General features: G+C 43.2%; 1 protein-coding gene across 3 annotated transcripts in view; it reads right to left on the bottom strand.

Annotated features, from left to right (window-relative positions):
• Nucleotides 1–19,441, bottom strand: part of CDK5RAP2 (CDK5 regulatory subunit associated protein 2) — a 181,933-nt gene that overhangs the window by 86,597 nt on the left and 75,895 nt on the right. For all 3 annotated transcript variants that reach the window (XM_030858863.3, XM_060300553.1, XM_060300554.2), the window contains 3 exons: nucleotides 13,165–13,335; nucleotides 9,282–9,422; nucleotides 654–751 (listed from right to left, as the gene is read on the bottom strand). In XM_030858863.3, the coding sequence (XP_030714723.2) occupies nucleotides 654–751; nucleotides 9,282–9,422; nucleotides 13,165–13,335 (410 nt within the window). The remainder of the gene's footprint in view (nucleotides 1–653; nucleotides 752–9,281; nucleotides 9,423–13,164; nucleotides 13,336–19,441) is intronic.

The following is a 19,441-nucleotide window of genomic DNA, read 5'->3' as shown; positions in this document are numbered from 1 at the left end:
GGAGCCGTGGCCAATCTCGTTCCATCGGTGTCCCCGCCTGCTCCCTGCGCTGCTGTGCAGTGTGGAAATGAACCCCAGACATCATATCCTTCCACCCGTAACCATCTCAGTGTGCAGAGAGGTGACTCCTCCATGGGAGAAATCACTGAGGCCAACCCAGTGCTGGGCCAAGAGAGGCCCAGATGTGTCACTTGCCTGTGGACACAGGCAGGGCAGTGGCAAGACCACTAGCCTATAATCAGCTCTCCTCCCCACATCTCATTGCACCAAATCACCTCGGCAATTCTGTGAAGACACCAGTCACTCCGAGTCACTTATGGAAAGTAGGGATAATGATATTACTTACCTCACAGAACAGCAGTGAGGATTATAAGAGATAACACACGTGGAGGCGCTTTCTAAATCCATAATAAAGTATTATAAAAACCTGAGTAATTAGTATTAATGATATTTTTATCCTACATTTGCTGCCAAAAAAATCAGACAATTCCTGCTAGGAAATAGGTATATCTGATTTAAATAAGGCAATCACCATCCAAGCACTTTAAGCTTCCTAAGCAAAGTGGGAAGGCTTCACTGCCTCCGAAACTACCAGCATTTATTCAGAATATGTGTGTTACGCATGCACGTGATGTCCAAACAGAAACCCTTACCTGTCTGAGTCCTGCAGAGATTTCACCAGATGTGTATAGATGTCCTGCTCTTTCTTTAAGACCTGAATCAGCTCTTCATAGCCTAATTGTTGTTTTTCCTGAAAACGACAATGGGCATCTGTCATTAAGAGAAGAATTTTGAAAGCGCACATCCTTACATTATGCAAACACATGTGGATAGTTCTGGTTTATAAATCCAAACAAAGGTGAACCCCTGTGCCAGGCTCCGGATCAGGCTGCAGTCAGAGGGCACCACCTGCAGGGGGAGTGGGGAATGACCGCACATCACTCACGGAGGAAGAAAGCTGAGCGCTGTGCTCCCGACAATACCCAACTGCCCTTCGTGAAACTTCCTCTGCCCTCCCCCCCGCCCCAACCCAGCTCAGAGCTGCTGGTCATTGTTTTCACAAAACTACAAAGAATGCCCTTCCACGCTTGTTCTTGCTACAAAGAAAACAAATTCATCAACCAAAACCTGACAAGTTTTAGGGACAAGGGACTTACATTAAAATTGTAGGGGTCAGGTGAGTCACGCTTTCAAGGCACCATGAACAGACTGATGATAAAGAGATCTGAGGGGGACTCTGCCACTTACTAGCTATGTGACCTCAGCTAACCAGCTTAACAAACCTCTGTGAGGTTCAGGCTCCTCATCGATGAAGTGAGGATGTAATTTTGTGAATTTCACAAATGTGAAAATTTTTTTAGAGTTCAAATTTCGGCTCTGTCACTTCCTGGTTCTGGGACCTCAGGAAGTTACTTACTAGAGCCACCTGTAAAATGCTGGACAACAGCCACCACCACCTTATGGAGTTACAGAGCAGATACAAGTTCAATTGTGTGCTGGAAGGAATCAAGGATCCCAGGGGAAATGGCCAATTCCAGTACTGATGCAATGAAATTCAAAAGCAATCCACGTCTACAGCATTCTGTCACACCAGAAAATAAGGAGGTGTTTAAATAATGGAGCACTGTCAAAAGGATACAGGCGCCAGTTTGAAAAGGCCAAGCCTGGGACAATTGAGCATCAAAACAATGATAGTAACACATTATACCCCACTGAGTGAAACAGAAACTCACATCCCCACGGACATGAGTAAATGCGTACATGGGAAGAAGAACGGGCTTTTCTTTACAGAACAGCTAATAAATGTAGAAGGAATAATGGAATTAGAAGAATCGCCATTTGCTAACCATCATGGTAAGAAATTATTCAGCCACAAAACATAAAAGGAGGCTAAAACTAACGGGTGAAAGTTTGAAGAAGATCAGCATATTTACATAGACTCAAAATACCTCCCCTCAAATACTTACTAATTACAAAGGAAAAAAGAGTAACTGCATAGTCGAGACACCACGCAGACACCACCTTCACAGAGTTAACCCAAGTCAGCATGGCCGGTAATGCTTAGGTAACAAAGCTAAGCCGTGTACTGTCGGACAGGACACACTGAGGACACAGCGCTGGTCCTGTGACACTCCTGCCAAGGATGCCTCACCTGAAGCCAGGCACCAAGAAACATCAGACAGACCCAACGAAAGGACACTCCACGGCAGAACTGGCCTGGACGCTTCAAAAGTCTCAGGGCCGTGAAAGTCAACAGACTAAAGTCTACTAAACGCAACACAAGATCCTGAACTGGCTCCTTCCACTACAAAGGGCTTTACGGGACAGCTGGTGAGACACGAATGAGCCTGAGGGTTCGATGGTAGTCTGAGGGTCTCTGCTCAGTCCCTGGCTGTGACGGCTGTGCTGTGTCATACAGGAAAAGGTCCCTGCTGACACGAAGTACACACTCAAGTATTCAGAACTGACAGGGCTTCACACAGGCAACTTACTCTCAGATGGCTCAGGACAAGCAAAACCCTTTACTCTTGTAACTTGCCTATAAATCTGATATTATCTCAAAATAAGAAGAAAATGTTAAAATAAAGAAGTAAAGCGTGCAGGACACCTGGCACAGCGCCTGGCGCAGACCAGAAGCTCCTTAATGCTAGGGAGACACTGGGTCAGTGGAGAGAGAGGGGCTGCAAGCAGCCCTTGTGTCTCGTGGACTCAGCCTGTCGCCTAAAGTTCAGATAATGACCCAGGATAGGGCTTCCAACCCTAATGAAAACTCAAACATGAACGAGGGGAAAAAGGTACATCTTTATTGCCGCTAACCTCTAACTGAAATTGAGCGTTTCCTTCATTTAGGGGTTGAAGGAACACTGTTACTGCTACAAACCATAGTAGTACTCGGTGTTTTCCTGAGATTTTGTCATCAAAAGAAATAGTTACTTTGTATATGTTGCAAGTACCTCAAAATATTTATTCTCATCACTACCTCAGAACTGCAGCAGCCACTCTGTTCACCACTAGGTCTTGTTATTTAACACATTAATAAAGAAGCACCATTTCTACAGCTGATTTTTTTATATTTTGATAACCAAATTTCAAAATAAGTGGTTTCCTTTATAATCCTGTGCACGTATTTTGTGCATTTAAATACTTTTCCAGGGAAGAGGTCCTTGGCTCCAGCACGCTACCCAAGGGATGCAGATGGCAAAAAGGTTAGCAGCCCCTGACCCAGGAGAACGCTGCTGTGGTTCTAGCCCTGAACGAAACGAGGCAAAGGCAGCATCTGCCAACTGAGGGTTTTAAATGCTAACCCACCAGCTTGGTCATGAGAAGCTGGCCACCCACACTGCTAGAAATGTCAGGCCCTTTTGTAAATCGTGCCACATGACACTGGCACAAGGAGCTCCCACCTGCCTTCTGTACACAGTCACCAGTGTCAGCTCCCACCCGTACGCACCGCACGTAGACAGAGGGCCCCAGGGGAGCGCCTGGGAGGAACTCACCCGGGGATCAAGACGAAGAGGCTACCATGTCCTCAGGATGTCAGCCGTGGTACAAAGTGCTCTCCAGCAATTTCTCACTTAATCCTCACAAGCCAGTGAGCTCAAGCATTACCACTCTCCCCATTTTGGTGATGAGGGAACCGAGGCACGGAGTCAGGGTGGTGAGGCAGGGTGTGGACCCAGGCAGCCAGGCTCCAGGGCCTGTGCTCTTTGGTCCACCCGTGAATGACCCATGATGGATGCAAAGCACTGGGAGTTTGACAAAGGTGACACAGTCGCTGTCAGCCACATAAAGGCCAGGCAACAGTGACGACGAAAATAAGAAAAACCTACTGCTTCTTGAGCATCTACCACCAAGGGCAGGGACTGTTAAGAGCGTGTGACCTTATTAGCTGTGTGACCTTGAACAAGTTACTCAATCTCTCTGTGCTTCAATAGCCTCACCTGTAAGTAGAGGTAATAATTCTACATATCTCATAGGGTTGTGAAACAGATTAACTGAGCTAATCTATACAAAATTCTCACATGGATGCCTGGCACAGAGTAAACACTTAAGGAGTGTCAACCATAACTACCATTCCTACGCTCCAATGCTAGGCCAGGTCCTTTACATAGGTCATCTCTAATCACAATAACGACCAAGGAGGTATATTAATCTTCCCACTTTTCAGATGAATAAACTGATTCTCTGAGAGGACAGGTCATGTGTTTTAGTCCATTCAGCTAATAAGTGGCAGTCAGAATTTGTACTTAGATAAGTAACCAACCAAGAAGGACTAGGAAAAAACATGAATAAATGTGGACCTCAGGTGGATGTGGGAGACTCAGCTGTGGGATGTACATATCCAGTGAAAGAATCCCAACCCTGTATAAAAAAAAAAATATATATATATATATACACACACACATATATATGTGTATATATATATTTTTTATTTTTTTGCAGTATGCTGGGCCTCTCACTGTTGTGGCCTCTCCCGTTGCGGAGCGCAGGCTCTGGACACGCAGGCTCAGCGGCCATGGCTCACGGGCCCAGCTGCTCTGTGGCATGTGGGATCTTCCCAGACCGGGGCACGAACCCGTGTCCCCTGCATCGGCAGGCGGACTCTCAACCACTGCGCCACCAGGGAAGCCCGCGACCCTGTATCTTAACTGGATCACCGTGGGCCTGGCTGGAAGCCCTAGAGGACTGCCCACTGCGGTGCAGGGCCTGGGTGCCCAGCTTGGTTCCCCTCCCCTCCTTTCAGGCAGCCATTCCAAACCTTCACCAGGTTTTCCAGGTCACTGCTCACCTCAGCCCCCACCCTCCACCTGCCAGCCGGCCACACCTGTGCTTGCTCTCCTGCCCTTCCATCTCCGTGGAACCAGGAAACTCCCTCCTCCTCACAGACCACGCTTCATCAGTCGAGCCCTCTCCACTGACACCCTCCATGGTCCCTTACAGAGACCCTCCTCCAGCCCCACGGCACCCTGGTTCACCTTCACCCGGAGCTCGTGTACCAACCACATGTTCACAGGCCTGGGGACCCCTTGCGGGCAGCAGCACCCCGATCCAGGCACAGTGCTTGCCACAGATGCTCGCTGAAATGATGATTAAAAAGGTAAGAGGGGAACACAAGGACCAATGTGACTCTTCAGAGCAGAGCTTCCTGTGGCTATTTTGCATAATGGAAGTCAGAGTGAGTCAACGTCTTCCTAGAAGCAAATTGCTCACCCATGTTAAATAAATGAACTCTTCAGAGCCATTTGGGTCCCATTGCATCAATCACCTGCTCCCCTGCGCTGAATCATGCCCCATTAGAATGACGTCACTTGGCTCCCTCGGCAGAGCTGGCAAACCAGTGGGTCTCCTCGGCACAGAGGCAGAGGGCCAAGTGGCCCAGAGGGGGCCCCTGCTCAGCAGCAGCAACCAACCCCCCTGTCCCCTACCCTCTGCCCGCCATCCCCACTCTCCACCCCCGCCCTCCATCTTGCCTCTCCAAACAAGACAGAGCCCCAGAGTCTACGACCCTTGGCATCTGTGAGACTCTCCGGTAATGTTCCCGGTAAATACTCCCTTTCATTGTTGTTTTGCTCAGACTCCTCAGCGTTGGATCCTACAGCTTGCAATCAAAAGAACCTTAACAAATACACTCACATTATTTTTAATCCTCTCAGGAGGTAGGCATGTAACTCCCCATTTACAGATTAGGAAGGGGAGCTTCAGTGAGAGGAGGTGACTTGCCCAAGATCACAGAGCTAATAAGCGGCAGAACGGACATTCTGACACCAAAGCCGAGGCATTTTCTACTCCACCATAGTTTCCTCAATGACTTGAAGGAAACGTATGTAATGGGCAGACCACAATCTGAAGAGGCAGCAGATATGTAAAGAGAGACCTTAATGGCTCACTTCTTGGTAATCAGGGCAATTTAGTGGCCTGACAGATGGTGTCTATTTCAGTAGCTATATCACAGCTCTGCAACAAAGACATTTATTTTAATACTCAGGAAATTCAGCTGCAATGTCCCAACCATGTCAATAGCCAAACTATAAATCTCTGGCTGCAGCAAGTTAAATATGGTCAGTGTGTTTTACTCTCTGTTCTTCAATTCCCTGGTCATCTAGCATTAATTCTCAGGATCACACATGATTAGAAGGAAAACAGACTGCCCAGAGCCAACGGAGACATCATCACAGCCTCAAGTTCTTCATAGAAATGGGCAGAGGATAAACCCAAAATCAACACAAAATGGCCAAGGGCAGAGCAGAATAAATCCGTGTTTCCTACAAAGAAAGAACTACAACCTGAAAAGCATACCTTTCTTGGGGGGAAAATACCGTAGGCTGCAACAGCTGGGGTTTCTTAAACTGACACCTAGAAATTTTCAATTCCTAAATGATCATTTATAACCTTTTATCCTCGATTTGCAATTGCTCTTGCTGAACAGAATTAAAACCTTTGCTAAAATATGTAGGTATTTTGCACAGTCATTTAAGCATCACCAGGATCTAAAATATGACTGCAATGCCCATGGGATGACTTTATACTTGTGTTTCTAAGAAGTACAGACAGCGGCCAGCACAAAAAACTAAAAAACAATGCGGTACAGATGATCAAACTAGTGACATGAAATATTAAAATACTCTGTTAGTAAATTTAGAAACATTCTGTTCAACATTTAGACACTTTTTACATATCTAAAACATGATTCAAAATAGTGAAGTTTAACTAAATGTATTCAAATTAGTGATTATTTGTCCATCTAAAAAACCTGATGGGCTTCCATCTTGTTTCAAAACAGACTGTGCCTCGTGAAAAGACGCTCAACATCGCTAATCATTAGAGAAAATGCAAATCCAAACCACAATGAGGTACCACCTCACAGCGGGCAGAATGGCCACCACCAGAAAGTCTACACATAATAAAGGCTGGAGGGGGTGTGGAGAAAAGGAACCCTCCTGCACTGTTGGTAGGAATGTAAATGGGTGCAGCCACTATGGAAAACAGTATGGAGGTTCCTTAAAAAGCTAAACAGAGGGCTACCATATGATCCTACAATCCCACTCCTGGGCATATATCTGGAGAAAACTCTAATTCAAAAAGGCACATGCACCCCAACGTTCACAGCAGCAGTATTCACGATAGCCAAGACATGGAAGCAACCTAAATGTCCACCGACAGCTAAATGGATAAAGAAGATGTAATGGAATGTTACTCAGCCATAAAAAAAGAATGAAATAATGCCACTTGCAGCAACATGGATGGACCCAGAGATGATCATACTAAGTGAAGCAAGTCAGAAAGAGGAAGACAAATACATGATACCACTTACATGTGGACTCTAAAACAATACGATACAAATGAACTTATTTACAAAACATAAAGAGACTCACAGACATAGAAAACAAACTTATGGTTACCAAAGGGGAAGGGGGGAGGGGATAAATTGAGAATCTGGGATGAACAGATACGCCCTACTATATATAAAATAAACAACAAGGACCTACAATATAGCACAGGGAACTATATTCAGTACCTTGTAATAACCTATAATGGAAAAGAATCTGAAAAAGAATATATGTACACACACACACACAAACACACACGTGTATAACTGAATCACTTCGCTGTATACCTAAAGCTAACACAACATTGTAAATTAACTATACTTCAATTTTTAAAAAACAGTTAAACAAGACTGTGTCTGATTATGGGTTAACGTGCATCTTAATATCCAACTAAATTTGGTCAAAATAAAGGAACTATTCACAAAGTAAAGCAACTAAATCACAAAACATTAGCCCTCTGAGATTTAGTTACTGGACTTGCCCAAGGTCACTCAAGTGAAGTGACAGAACCAAGAGAGGAATCCAGGCCTCCAGACTTCCGGCCCAGCCCAATGGCCAAGTTCTCGCTGACATTCTTATTCAAGAGGGATGGCAAAACGCAAATCCACAAATGGTCAGAGTTAAGAAGGAACCCCCACCGCTCAGGCAGCGGTGCGCTCCAGGACCAGAGCTGATACGGAGCGGATACACAGTGCAACGGCCGGTACTGGTGCTAAAATATGGAAACACGTCTACACCAGTTGTAAACTAACCCCTGATCCATGCACCCCAACCACCCCAGCCCCTCTCCAAGACCCAGGAACTACAGGGTTGGTGCCTGGCACAAGAGGAGGCCTCCGGGACCCCACTCCAGCCCTAGCGCCTGAGTCTGTTCTGATGGCTGTACCCGTGCTACACTGGTTGTTAATTATTTTGAGAATCATCCTTCACAAAAACCACAAGTCATGATCAGAGTCATTCATCAGAGAAAAATTTGCATAACAATTCCCTATTTTCTGAACGTATGTACTTAATTAAAGCCGGGCTTAAAAAAAAACAACAAACCTTGGCCGACAGTGAACGCCTTTCTTTCCCATCTCTGGCTGCCTAGCTGTAGTACAGGCAAGCTGCACATCAGAACAATCTGGACGCATCTCCACAAACCAATATCATCAGTCATTCAATCAACAAACGTCCACTGAGCCAGGCACTGGGATTCAGACACGAACACCAGTTCCCTTCCCCTGAGGTGCCTCCTGGGGTGCGCAGGGCTCCAGGGAGGGGAAGCACCAAGGCGGCTCCGTACGTCAACCCAAGGGCTAAGCGCTACGGTGGATGGATGTGCAAAGTGCCGCACAAGGGGGTGGACAAGGAGACGTCGCGTTCAGCAGGCCAGGCAAGGAGCCCAGAGGAGGTGACACCAGAGCGGCAGCCCTAGGGGTGTGCAGGAGCCACCAGGTCAACAAGGAAGAAGAAGGCATTCCAGGCAGATGGAACAGCATGTGCAAAGGCACAGAGAGGTACAAACACGGAGTTTTCGGGAATCTGCAGGAAGTGAGGTGCCGTTAGAGATGATGGGGAATGAAAGAAAAGGAGAATGGAGAGCTAGCTTGGGGCCAGATCACGAAGGGCCTGCTGTGCCCTTGTAGGTGTGCATGGAAATGTTCAACTGGAAAATGTTCTTACCTCGAGATTACATAGTTCTTGAGAGAGTTGCCCCCAGGAGGGCAAACATGAGGCTCATCTTTGAACAAGCTCTAGTTTCTCGGTTTCCTGAGCAGTGCAAATACTAACACTCAGCTGAAGGATACTAATCTGTAAGGAGGGAAGACTGAGAACCCCTCCTCCTACCTGCTGTAAGCTCATTTACCAGCACAAGGGCCTTGGAGGATCTTCAGGTCAGAGGAGTCATCAAATATGTGTCAGGAAAGGATATGAATTTGCATGTGAATGTCCAATTTCAGGCGGGCTTACCTCGGAGAAGATGCTTTTGCTGCCTGGTGACTGAGAAGAGCACTTTTCTGTTATTAAGTCTTCACTCCTGAAATCGAGATCCCCCGCAGTCATTAAATAACGGTTCTGCTGTATTGCTTCCAAGTCTTTTTCACTGAATTTCTAAGGAAGAAAACAAATCATAAGGAAGTTGTCATCAAGAAAAAAATACTAAGCGATGGTCCCAAACTCTTTAAGGGAAGATTTACTGTTTTTCACAATTTAAACAATTGCCACCATCCCCACATATTAGGCAATTACAAATGGTAATGCAATCCCTTTGTGCATTATTACAACCAGGAGCGCAGCACGCCAGCAAGGCACAGGCAAGGACAGTGGCAGTCATTACAAACCTCCCCTCTCGCCACCACTGGGACACCTCCCAGCAGGTACAGAAGACGAAGCCCAGGCTCTGGTCCCACGACCCAGGCTCCAATCCTGGGTCCTCCTTGGCCAGGGTGTGATTTCTGTTTCCCATGCTACAGGGTTAGTGCAGTGATTAGAGGGACTGTGTATCGAAACCCAACAAAGTCTAGGCGCTCCTGAAACATTACAAATTTGACAAAACTTGAACCGTCCATATCTACGAGGAGATTTGACTTCCAGGAAGAAAAAGGCAAGACTGCAACTACTTTGGGGGTCTGGTCACAGGTGAAAGCTCCTCCTTCACGATGAGACACCATACAGCCCAGTTCACCAGCTCCTTCAGACGAGGTCACATCCAACGATACTGCAGGCCTGGAAACCACTTCTCTGGTCTTTCGGCCAAATTCAAGCACAGAAATCTATTCCTAACAATTTAAAACCTGGTAACTCCTGCACTAAGTGTCCGTCCACTCTCTGTGGGAAATTAAGGGTGAGAACCTCATCTCATTCCCAATCACCCATCAGAATTAATTCATCATGTCAAACATTTCTAAAATAGCTGAACACAAACAAGAAAGTAGAAGCAATTTTTTGTAAAAACCCATTGAACTGTAACAGGGAATCAAATAACCAAAACAGAAATTCAGAATTACCATCATACAGTTGTGCTTGAGTTACAATTTTCATTTTTATTTCTTAAAAGTCCAACTATACATACACATTAACAAACGGGCCCACAAGGCTTAGAAGGGAACAGCCACCCCTAGCTCGCCACTTCTCACCTCTGAGTCCCACTCGCAGAAAAAAACCGCTTTTGACTCTACTGATTTCTGTTATTTACTTCCATGTTTCTACACTGCGCTCCTATGCTCACATGGCTTGATTTCCTAAGGTTAGATTTTATTAACTGGCTCCTGTCATAGAAGTTTAAGGATGCAGCTCTCACATCATCCACCCCCCAACGCTTTTCCTAACAGTTACATCACGATTTTGGTTAAATCAACATTCTGCATTTACGTGATTATGGCCACGCACATACTGTCCACAGCCCAGCCAAATGGTGTTCCATGGCGACATTTCCGTTCATGTTTAATTCCTTGCTTTTCTTGGAATTAGCAACAACTGCTTTGTTGTGTTTACTTAGTTCATAAAACTGAATTATGTACTTAGTGTTAATTTATCTCCAAACTTATAAATTCTTCTACATAGAGTCAAGACACATCAGGTAAATGATGGGCTCTATTTCAGTTTCTTGAAAAATTCCCAACTAAGCCCTCCCTCAACGGCTCAAATCTGGGCTTCTGCGTAAGTGGCTGGGATCTGCCTTCCCCACATGCCAGGTGAATTCCCTACTTTCTGGATCCCATTCTGTGTTACTTCCTCGTTTGTACGGACTCGTCCTCCAGCAGTTTCCTGCAAGGAGCACATGGAGGCAGATGAGTTTAGGCGTCAAATACCTGAAATTGCCTTTATTCTGCCCTCATTCTTGCTGCCAGCTTGGCTGACTACAGAATGCTGGATTGGAAACCACTTTTCCTCAAAACCCTGAAAGCACTGCTCTCCTGTCTCCTGGCTTCCAATGTTTTTTTTTTAACATCTTTATTGGGGTATAATTGCTTTACAATGCTGTGTTAGTTTCTGCTTTATAACAAAGTGAATCAGTTATACATATGCGTATGTTCCCATATCTCTTCCCTCTTGCGTCTCCCTCCCTCCCCTGGCTTTCAATGTTGCTGCTGAGAATTCTGATGTCATTTCGGGTCTGGATCCTTTGTATGGAACCTATTATTTTCCTCTCTCTGGAAGCCTTTCAGATCCTCTCTCTGCCCCTGTGTTCTGAAATTTCACAATGACACAGGATTGTGAAATTGCGATAGATGTCTTTCTTCATTCACCGTGCCAGAAACAGAGCAGGCCCTTTCAAGGTAGAGATATCTGCCCTTGCATTCTGAAAAGTTTTCTCCTATTACTTTGAACTTTTCCTTCCCTCTGCTTTGCCTCTTCTATCTTTCTGGAACTTTTGTTCGTCATATATTGGAGCCCTTGACTCGAGCCTCTGATTTTCTTATCTTTCTTCTCTCATTTGCTCACCTTTTTGTTTGTTTCTATGTTTAACTATATTTTCTGGAAGATGTACTTGACTCGTGCAACTTTTCTAACTCTTTTATTAGGCTCTTTATATCTGTAATCATACTTCCAATTTCCAATAAGGTCATCCCTCTTTTTCCCAAATATCTTTTTTATCAGATCCCAAACTCATTTCTTATCTGAAGATGTTACAGTACTGAGTTTTTTGAAAAGCTGTCTAGTTTTCTTCTCCGCCTCCACTGTTTCTGTTTCCTCTACGTAGCTTTGTTCTGTCTTTGTCTTTCCTCTTAGACGCTTTTCTCCTGTTTGAGGAACTCGGGCCACCCACGTATCTTTAAGGGTAGAAGTGTCCAGAAGCTCTGTGAGTGTGGAAAAGGTACCTCAACGGCAGCCTCACTGTGAGGTGATCAGGCGGGGACTCGGCTGTTTGGTTGAAGGACCCCCTACTGTCAGTCAGCATCTTTCAGTCTTCTGGGTCCACAGAGGACTCTCCGTGCTGGTACGCACACTTCCACTCCTTCTCACTGAGGGATCCACTCCTGTTTTCAGCTGCACCTGGTGAGCCCCAGGCCAGAGCTTCTCTGGTTTAAGGTCCCCCCAGAGTAAACCTCCCATATAGTGCTGGTGACAATAAGGCCACCTAACTGCCCAGCATTCCAGCAACCTCTGTTGCTGACAAAGGTACCAGGTACCCCCACTGCCCGCTGAGCCTTCCTGGGTTCTGTAGGATTAATCAGCTTCTTCTTGTTGGCTTTTCATCCCCAAGACATGAGGCAGACGGGAGAAAGCTGAATCCTATGTAGTTACCACTTATCATTCAAACAGCAACCTGCCCTTCCACCATTCCCATTCTCCTGGTCCTGTGCGTTTATACCTTTTCACCCCTTCACCGTCACGTTAATGAGGCTTCAGGAGGAAGCAGTGTTAAACACGCATGTTCACTCCACCATGGTTACCCGTAATTCTGAGCTGAATCAAAAATCCAATATACCATCAAATGATAAGGGTAGTCCATGACAAAAAAGGAACAGATAGAAGAAAAATACAGAGGAGTGAGACAGCATGGCACAAAGGAAAGCCAGGACCGCAGCAGAAGGCTGGCGCTAGAGCAAAGCAGGCCAGGGCCTGAATCAGGCCCTGCCGTTTACTAGTCACGTGACCCAGGACAACTCCCTTCTCTTCTCGAAGCTTTCATTTCTACAAACTTACCTCCCTGGTGGCTGAGGTCCAAATGGCATAAAGAAAGCTCTACAGCGCTCCAATAAATAACAGTGAAGACCACAGTCTTTTTTTGCCCAGCCTTACCTTTTTATAAGCATTCCTGTCAAAAAGTTTAAAAAACAAAGCAAAACAAAAAAAACCTATGCCGAAGTCAAAAGATTTAAATACAAAAGAAAAACTGTTGTGGTACCTGAAGCAACAAGTCCTTCTGACTGGCACTTTCTGTTAGACTTCTGATCACTTGCTCTTGACTGTGCAATTTTTTATTACTTTCATTCAAAAGACTCTTGTAACGATTCTCCACTGCTTTCTCTCTTTCATTCACTTCACTGCGTAATTTCTCAACTTCATTTCTAAGGTCCTACCAGAAGAAAAAAGAAAAAATGGAATTTACTTGACAAAAGTTTCAAGGTAATCTTTCACCTGTTTACCTTACTGCTGTAAGAGAGCAAGCTAAATAGATATATTTAACAAACGTGAGCTTCCTTCTCATTTAAAGTCTTATAAAAACCAACTTTTAAGAATAATAAATTTGGGGAAAGCTTCAATGCACAGACATTTATCACAAAATTATTAACAATACTGAAAAACCAGAAAGAAACTAAATGTCTAAATCTAGCAACAGAGAATTAATTATAAAAAAGCATATGGTATAAAAAAATCACAATTACGAGTAAAAACAAAGCAGTATACTATGTAATATGATGTGATTGTTTTCTAAGCGTTTACACAAAATATTGTCAAGGCTATGGGGAAACACACCAAAATAATGACAGTATCCCCAAGTAGAGCGATTATGGGTGACTTTGCATTGATTTTCATTTTTCTGAGTTTCTAAAATCTCTAAGTCTGTATTACTTTCATAATCAGAAAAAAAAACTGTCTTAAAAAATGACATTTATAATAACATGGAAAATGCTGATGTTATATTGTTAAGGAAAAAAACAGAAAACAAACAGTATACAGTGTGATTTTTAACTACCTCAAAATCTGTACTATTTATAATATTGAAGCACTATTCGTAACAGCAAAAGGCTGGAAACAACCCGGATGTCCACCCACGGAGGAACAAACTCTGGTGCATTCTCACAGCGGAGCACTCTGAAGCTATAAAGGAAAAGGAATGAGGACTCTACAAATATCCCGCCCTCAAGTAATCTTCTAAACATATTGCGCAGGTGGGCATGTGGGGTGGAAAGTGGTGTGGACCCCAAGAGAAAAAAAAAGTATGTCTAGCATACTGCCATTTATTTAACCATAAATAATGGCTGCCTGTACGGAGAAGGAGAGAACGAGGTACAGGAGAGAGTAGACTCATTTTACAGATGTGCCAGTGAAGTGGTTTAAATGTTTAGATAATTATTTTAAAAATAAAATAATAATCTCCTAAAACTAAGAGCAAAAGAAACAGAAAAAGAATTTAACTGTGTATCAAGGTGACTGGTTAACCAACCAGAGAGGAATGATCTCAGTAACGTAAAAGCAGACTAATTTGTACACCCCTAGTGGGATATTTCTCCAATGTCAAAGGGACTGCTGCGAAAATCGTAAACTGCTTTCAGTAATCATGTTGCAGGAAATAATATTCGTATTGTTACTCTGAAACTGTGTGCATAGATGTATACATATTTATTAAATAAGTAATTATCACTATCATAAGAACCAAGCCTCAGAGAAAACAAATACAAATATAAAAGAAGTTAAAACATGTAATTCTCAATTTGAATTGGAAATACGAATATGAACTTACATTTTATTTCTTTCCCTTCACTGAAGAAGCCTAGAATCAGTATCCTTCCTAGCATGCAGGCTGGAGTCTCTAAATATCATTGCTCACCACAAAAAACCAACAGGGTTCTTTAAAACAGTGGTTCCCAAAGTGTAGTCCCTAGAACGGAGTTAGCAGCACCACCTGGGAACCCCAAATGCAAATCACTGGGCCCTAACCCACACCTATTAAATCAGAAACTCTGAAGGGAGGGAGGGAGGGCCCAACAAGCTGTGTTTTAATAAGCTCTCCAGGTGATTCTAAATCACACCAGAGTTTGCCTTATAGAAAGGGATGATTCCAGGCCTGGGGCAGGAATATATAGTATGAGCTCAGACATCTTATCATGTCAGAAAGGAAGGAAGCTGTCAAAGATTACACATCCACGTCCAGAGAACTCAGGAATCAACTCGAATAAGCTTTTTCACTGTCGAAAGATAGGACAATTAGAATATCAAGGATGACAATGAATTAAAATACATCAAAAATGTTAAAAAGCTATGAGTTCATAATAATTAAAAAATAAAAAACCTTTGGTCACTGTGATAGGCAGAATTACGGCCCCCCAAAGATGTTCACATCCTAACCCCCAGAATCTCCGACTATGCTGAATTACAGGGTAATAAAAGTTGAAGATGGAATGGAGGTGGCTAATCAGCTGACCTTAAAATAGAGAGATTATCCAGGTGGGCCCGATATAATCAAAGATCCTTAAAAGTGGAAGAGGGAAGCACGAAAAAGACTCCACCAGCCATTGCTGGCTCTGAAGATAGATGGGAGTCACGGGTCTAGATGTGCAGACAGCCTCTAGAAGCTGGAAAAAGCAAGGCAATGGATCTTCTCCTGGAGCCTTTAGAAGGAACACAGCCCTGCCATGGTAAGACCCATTTCAGCTTTCTGACTTCCAGAACCACAGGGTAGGTGTGTGTTGGGAAGCGGCCAAGGGTGTGGTGATTTGTTACAGCAGCAATAGGAAACTAATACAGTCACCTTTGGAAGGTTTTAGGGAATTCTTCCGTTGTCTTTCTTGTATGAACTACACCCCAGAGTAACTAAATAGATAATGAAAAACAAATTTTTCTTCATACAAGTATACAGCTATAAAAGAAGAAGGAATGATGAAATTAGATTATCACCATTTTGCAAGCAATCATCCACGGCTAGTAACATCACAAAAACAGGGACTAGCAGATACAGTGTACCTCCTGCTGGAAGTACAAATGACCACCTATGGTGTGATCTTGCCAAAAAATTAAACCTGAATTTGATCGTGCACCTTATCTAACTACCAATTTACTAGAAATGAAAGTCAGCAGAGAAACACGTTGAATGACATTACAAAAATACAATCAGCAAAATCCAGAATGTGGAAAACAATAAAGGACAAAGGACCCAACTTATTCAACAAATAAATTTCAAAGAAAAAAAAGGAGAGACAACCTGTAGATTAAATAATAATTAAGAAAGTTAGGGAAGGCTAGTGTGAACTCACAAATTCATACTGATTCTACTGATTCATTCTGAGTTCATTCTAGCTTCCTTTTCTTAATACGCACACACAAACACACGCACTCTTGCTCACACACAGAGATGGACACAGAAATAAATACAGATGTGTATGTGCATGTATGCAAGCATATTTTCAAGCTCTGTCTACTGCCAAGGCCTAGAAGTACTGACACCCCAGTAGTAATGAGGATACCTGTCATTCAGATCTTGGTTCCTAAATATCATTCTCCAATAAAAGAAACCAGAGATCCTTAGAGAAATGGTTGATTCCAGGATTGGGTTAGGGAAAATACAAGAAGAGTCCAGGACATCCTGTGACCCTAACAAGTACGGAAGTGCTCAAGAAATGTTAAAGACACAGGAATCAATTTGAAGGAGTTCCCAATGGCCATATCTGGGCCAATCTGAACAAGAAAATAAAACACGATAGTAACGGCTTAACAACCTACAGAATAGAACAAATATCCATGAGTCCATACTGATATAAACAACTATACAATAAATAACTGCAGGAGAAGGGGCAGTCCTTCCTTATAGTAGAATTACAACTAATAAGTGTAGAAGGAATGATGGAAAATCACCACTAAGCAAACACCACAGTAATGACTGTTGTAGGTAAGGGTCATCAATAAGATGCTTATAAGTATGAGGAGAAACAAGACATTTACATAGTGTCAAAGTATTTCCCCCAAAATACTTATCACAAATGGAAAATAGTAACTTTACTGCGGAGAAACCCAGGAGACCCCCACCTTAACCAAGTGACCAACACTAACTGCACCAGAAATAAGACGGACTGACATTATGCACCTCCAGATATGACATATCTCATCTATGCTATTCTTGCCAAAAATGTATAACCTCAATCTAATCATGAGAGAAACATCAGACAAGCCCAAACTGAGGGACAGTAACAAGATAACTGATCAGTACTCTTCAAAGGAGTCAAGGTCACAAAAGACAATGACTTGAGCAACTGTCCCAGATTAGACAAAACTAAGGAGACATGACAATTAAAGGCAATGTGGATCCTGGACCAGAAAAGGGGCATTAATGGGAGAACTGGCAAAATTCAAATACAGTCTGCAGATAACAATATTGTATCAGTGTTAATCTCCTGATTCTGTTGAGTGTTCCATAGTTATGTGAAACGTGAACATTAGGGAAGCGGGACGAAGGATACATGGGAACTCTGTTATTATTTCGAATCTTTATGTCTAAAATTATTTCAAAAGTAAAACTTTTAAAAAAAGAGACTTATCAATCAGTACAACGTCCAGATCATGATTTGAACAAACTGTTTTACAACAATTTTTAAATAAGACAGGGAAATCTAAACATTAATTGGCTAGTTGGTAATATTAAGAAATTATTAATCTTTCTGAAGTGGAAAAAAAAATTTTTTAACATACTGAAAAACCAACAAAATAATATGCCTGGGAATTGCTTAAAATACTTGAGTGTTGAAAGAGAGGGAGTTGGGAGGAGGGTACAGATGAAACAAGGTTGGCTATGAGTTTATGAGTGCTGAGCTGGGTGACAATTACCAGAGGGTCAATGTACTATCCTCTCTCCTTTTCTGTGCATTTGCGTTTTTCTTTAGTAAGTAGTTTTTTTAAAGTAATGATTAAAAACCTGAAAGAAATTACCAAAACACATGATTATGGATGATCTTTTTTTTTTTTGCTGTACGCGGGCCTCTCACTGTTGTGGCCTCTCCCGCTGCAGAGCACAGGCTCCGGACACGCAGGCTCAGCGGCCATGGCTCACGGGACTAGTTGCTCCGCGGCATGTGGGATCCTCCCGGACTGGGGCACAAACCCGCGTCCCCTGCATCGGCAGGCGGACTCTCAACCACGGCGCCACCAGGGAAGCCCATGGATGATCTTTTCAATTATTTTTTCTCAATTTTTAAAACATTTTATACTAAGTATAGACCACATTCATAATGGGGGATAAAGTAAACATTTTTAAAGTAACATTTTTTTAAAAAGAGAGAAACGACTTCAAAGATTAAATGTTACTCTTTTTCTTGGGCAAACAGATGATGATAAGATTGTCCTAAGCCTTTAATCCAAAACAACGGGACCAAGAACCTATCGTGAATTATAAATGTAAACAGAAATTCAATTCTAGGGGGAGGAAAGAAGATCTTATTATAAGGCAACAGTCACAGAATTCTAAAGCTAAAGAATAAAAACACTCTCCCACAATACAGTTGGGCCAACAAATTAAGACATTTTCCCACTGCAGACGTTCCTGTCAGCCCCTGTCCATCTGCAGCCATAATTTTTATACAATTTTAACTTTGGTTTGGATTTTTTCCCAAAAATGTTACTTTATTCCATTACACCATGAGCTACAAAGAGCACACGCCAATTAAACAATGATGACACATAAAGAAAAAATCTTAGAAGTTAAAAAGAAAAGTTTAAGAGTATAACGTCCAGAAAATAATTATTAAAAAAAAAGTACAAAAGACGGAGGTCCCCGGAGCTGCTGCGCCTGAGCTTACGACTTGGCTCTCCTCCTCTGAGTCCAGGAGAAAGGCTAGGTGAGGTCACCGGGTGATGCACAATCTTCCTATCTATCCATTTTAATGAGAGTATCCTACCTCTCCTATTTCCCCACCGCCTCTGTCTGCTCTTACGGGGAATAGAGCAAAGAACAGCTCTGTGCATAAAACAGGTTTTTTCTAACTTCTGGTTTGTTTTCTTAGGCTAAATCTCCAAGAGTGGAATTACTAGACCAAAGAGTAATAATAATAAGCATGGTTCGAGGATTCTCTCTACAAAAGAATTCACTTTCTTCCCAAAAGACAGTGGCTGAAATGCCACCAACAAAGCCTAAGTTTCCTGTTTCACCACAATCTCACCAGCACTATTTTCTTAAATCTTTGCTAATTTAATTGGTATCAGATGGTCCTTCAAAGGGTTTGAATGCGCATGTCTCTAATGGCCCCCACCATCAGCTTTGATATGTCTGATTATCTAGAGTTCCCCTTGTGCAAACTGTCTTTAGCCATTCATGAAAGTAGTTTCGAGGACGGTTCTAAGGAAAAGCCGATCTCTCAAGAATCGCCCACGGTGAGCGTACACAAGCACACACACACACTCGCACTCTCTCTCACAGTCCCCCGACATCAGAAAGGCCACCAGGACAAAGTCCATCTGTCTTACTAATGCTACCA

The sequence above is a fragment of the Globicephala melas genome, chromosome 6 (genome assembly GCF_963455315.2).
Source record: "Globicephala melas chromosome 6, mGloMel1.2, whole genome shotgun sequence".
Lineage (NCBI taxonomy): Eukaryota > Metazoa > Chordata > Mammalia > Artiodactyla > Delphinidae > Globicephala > Globicephala melas.
This window is presented reverse-complemented; position numbering and strand designations above follow the sequence as displayed.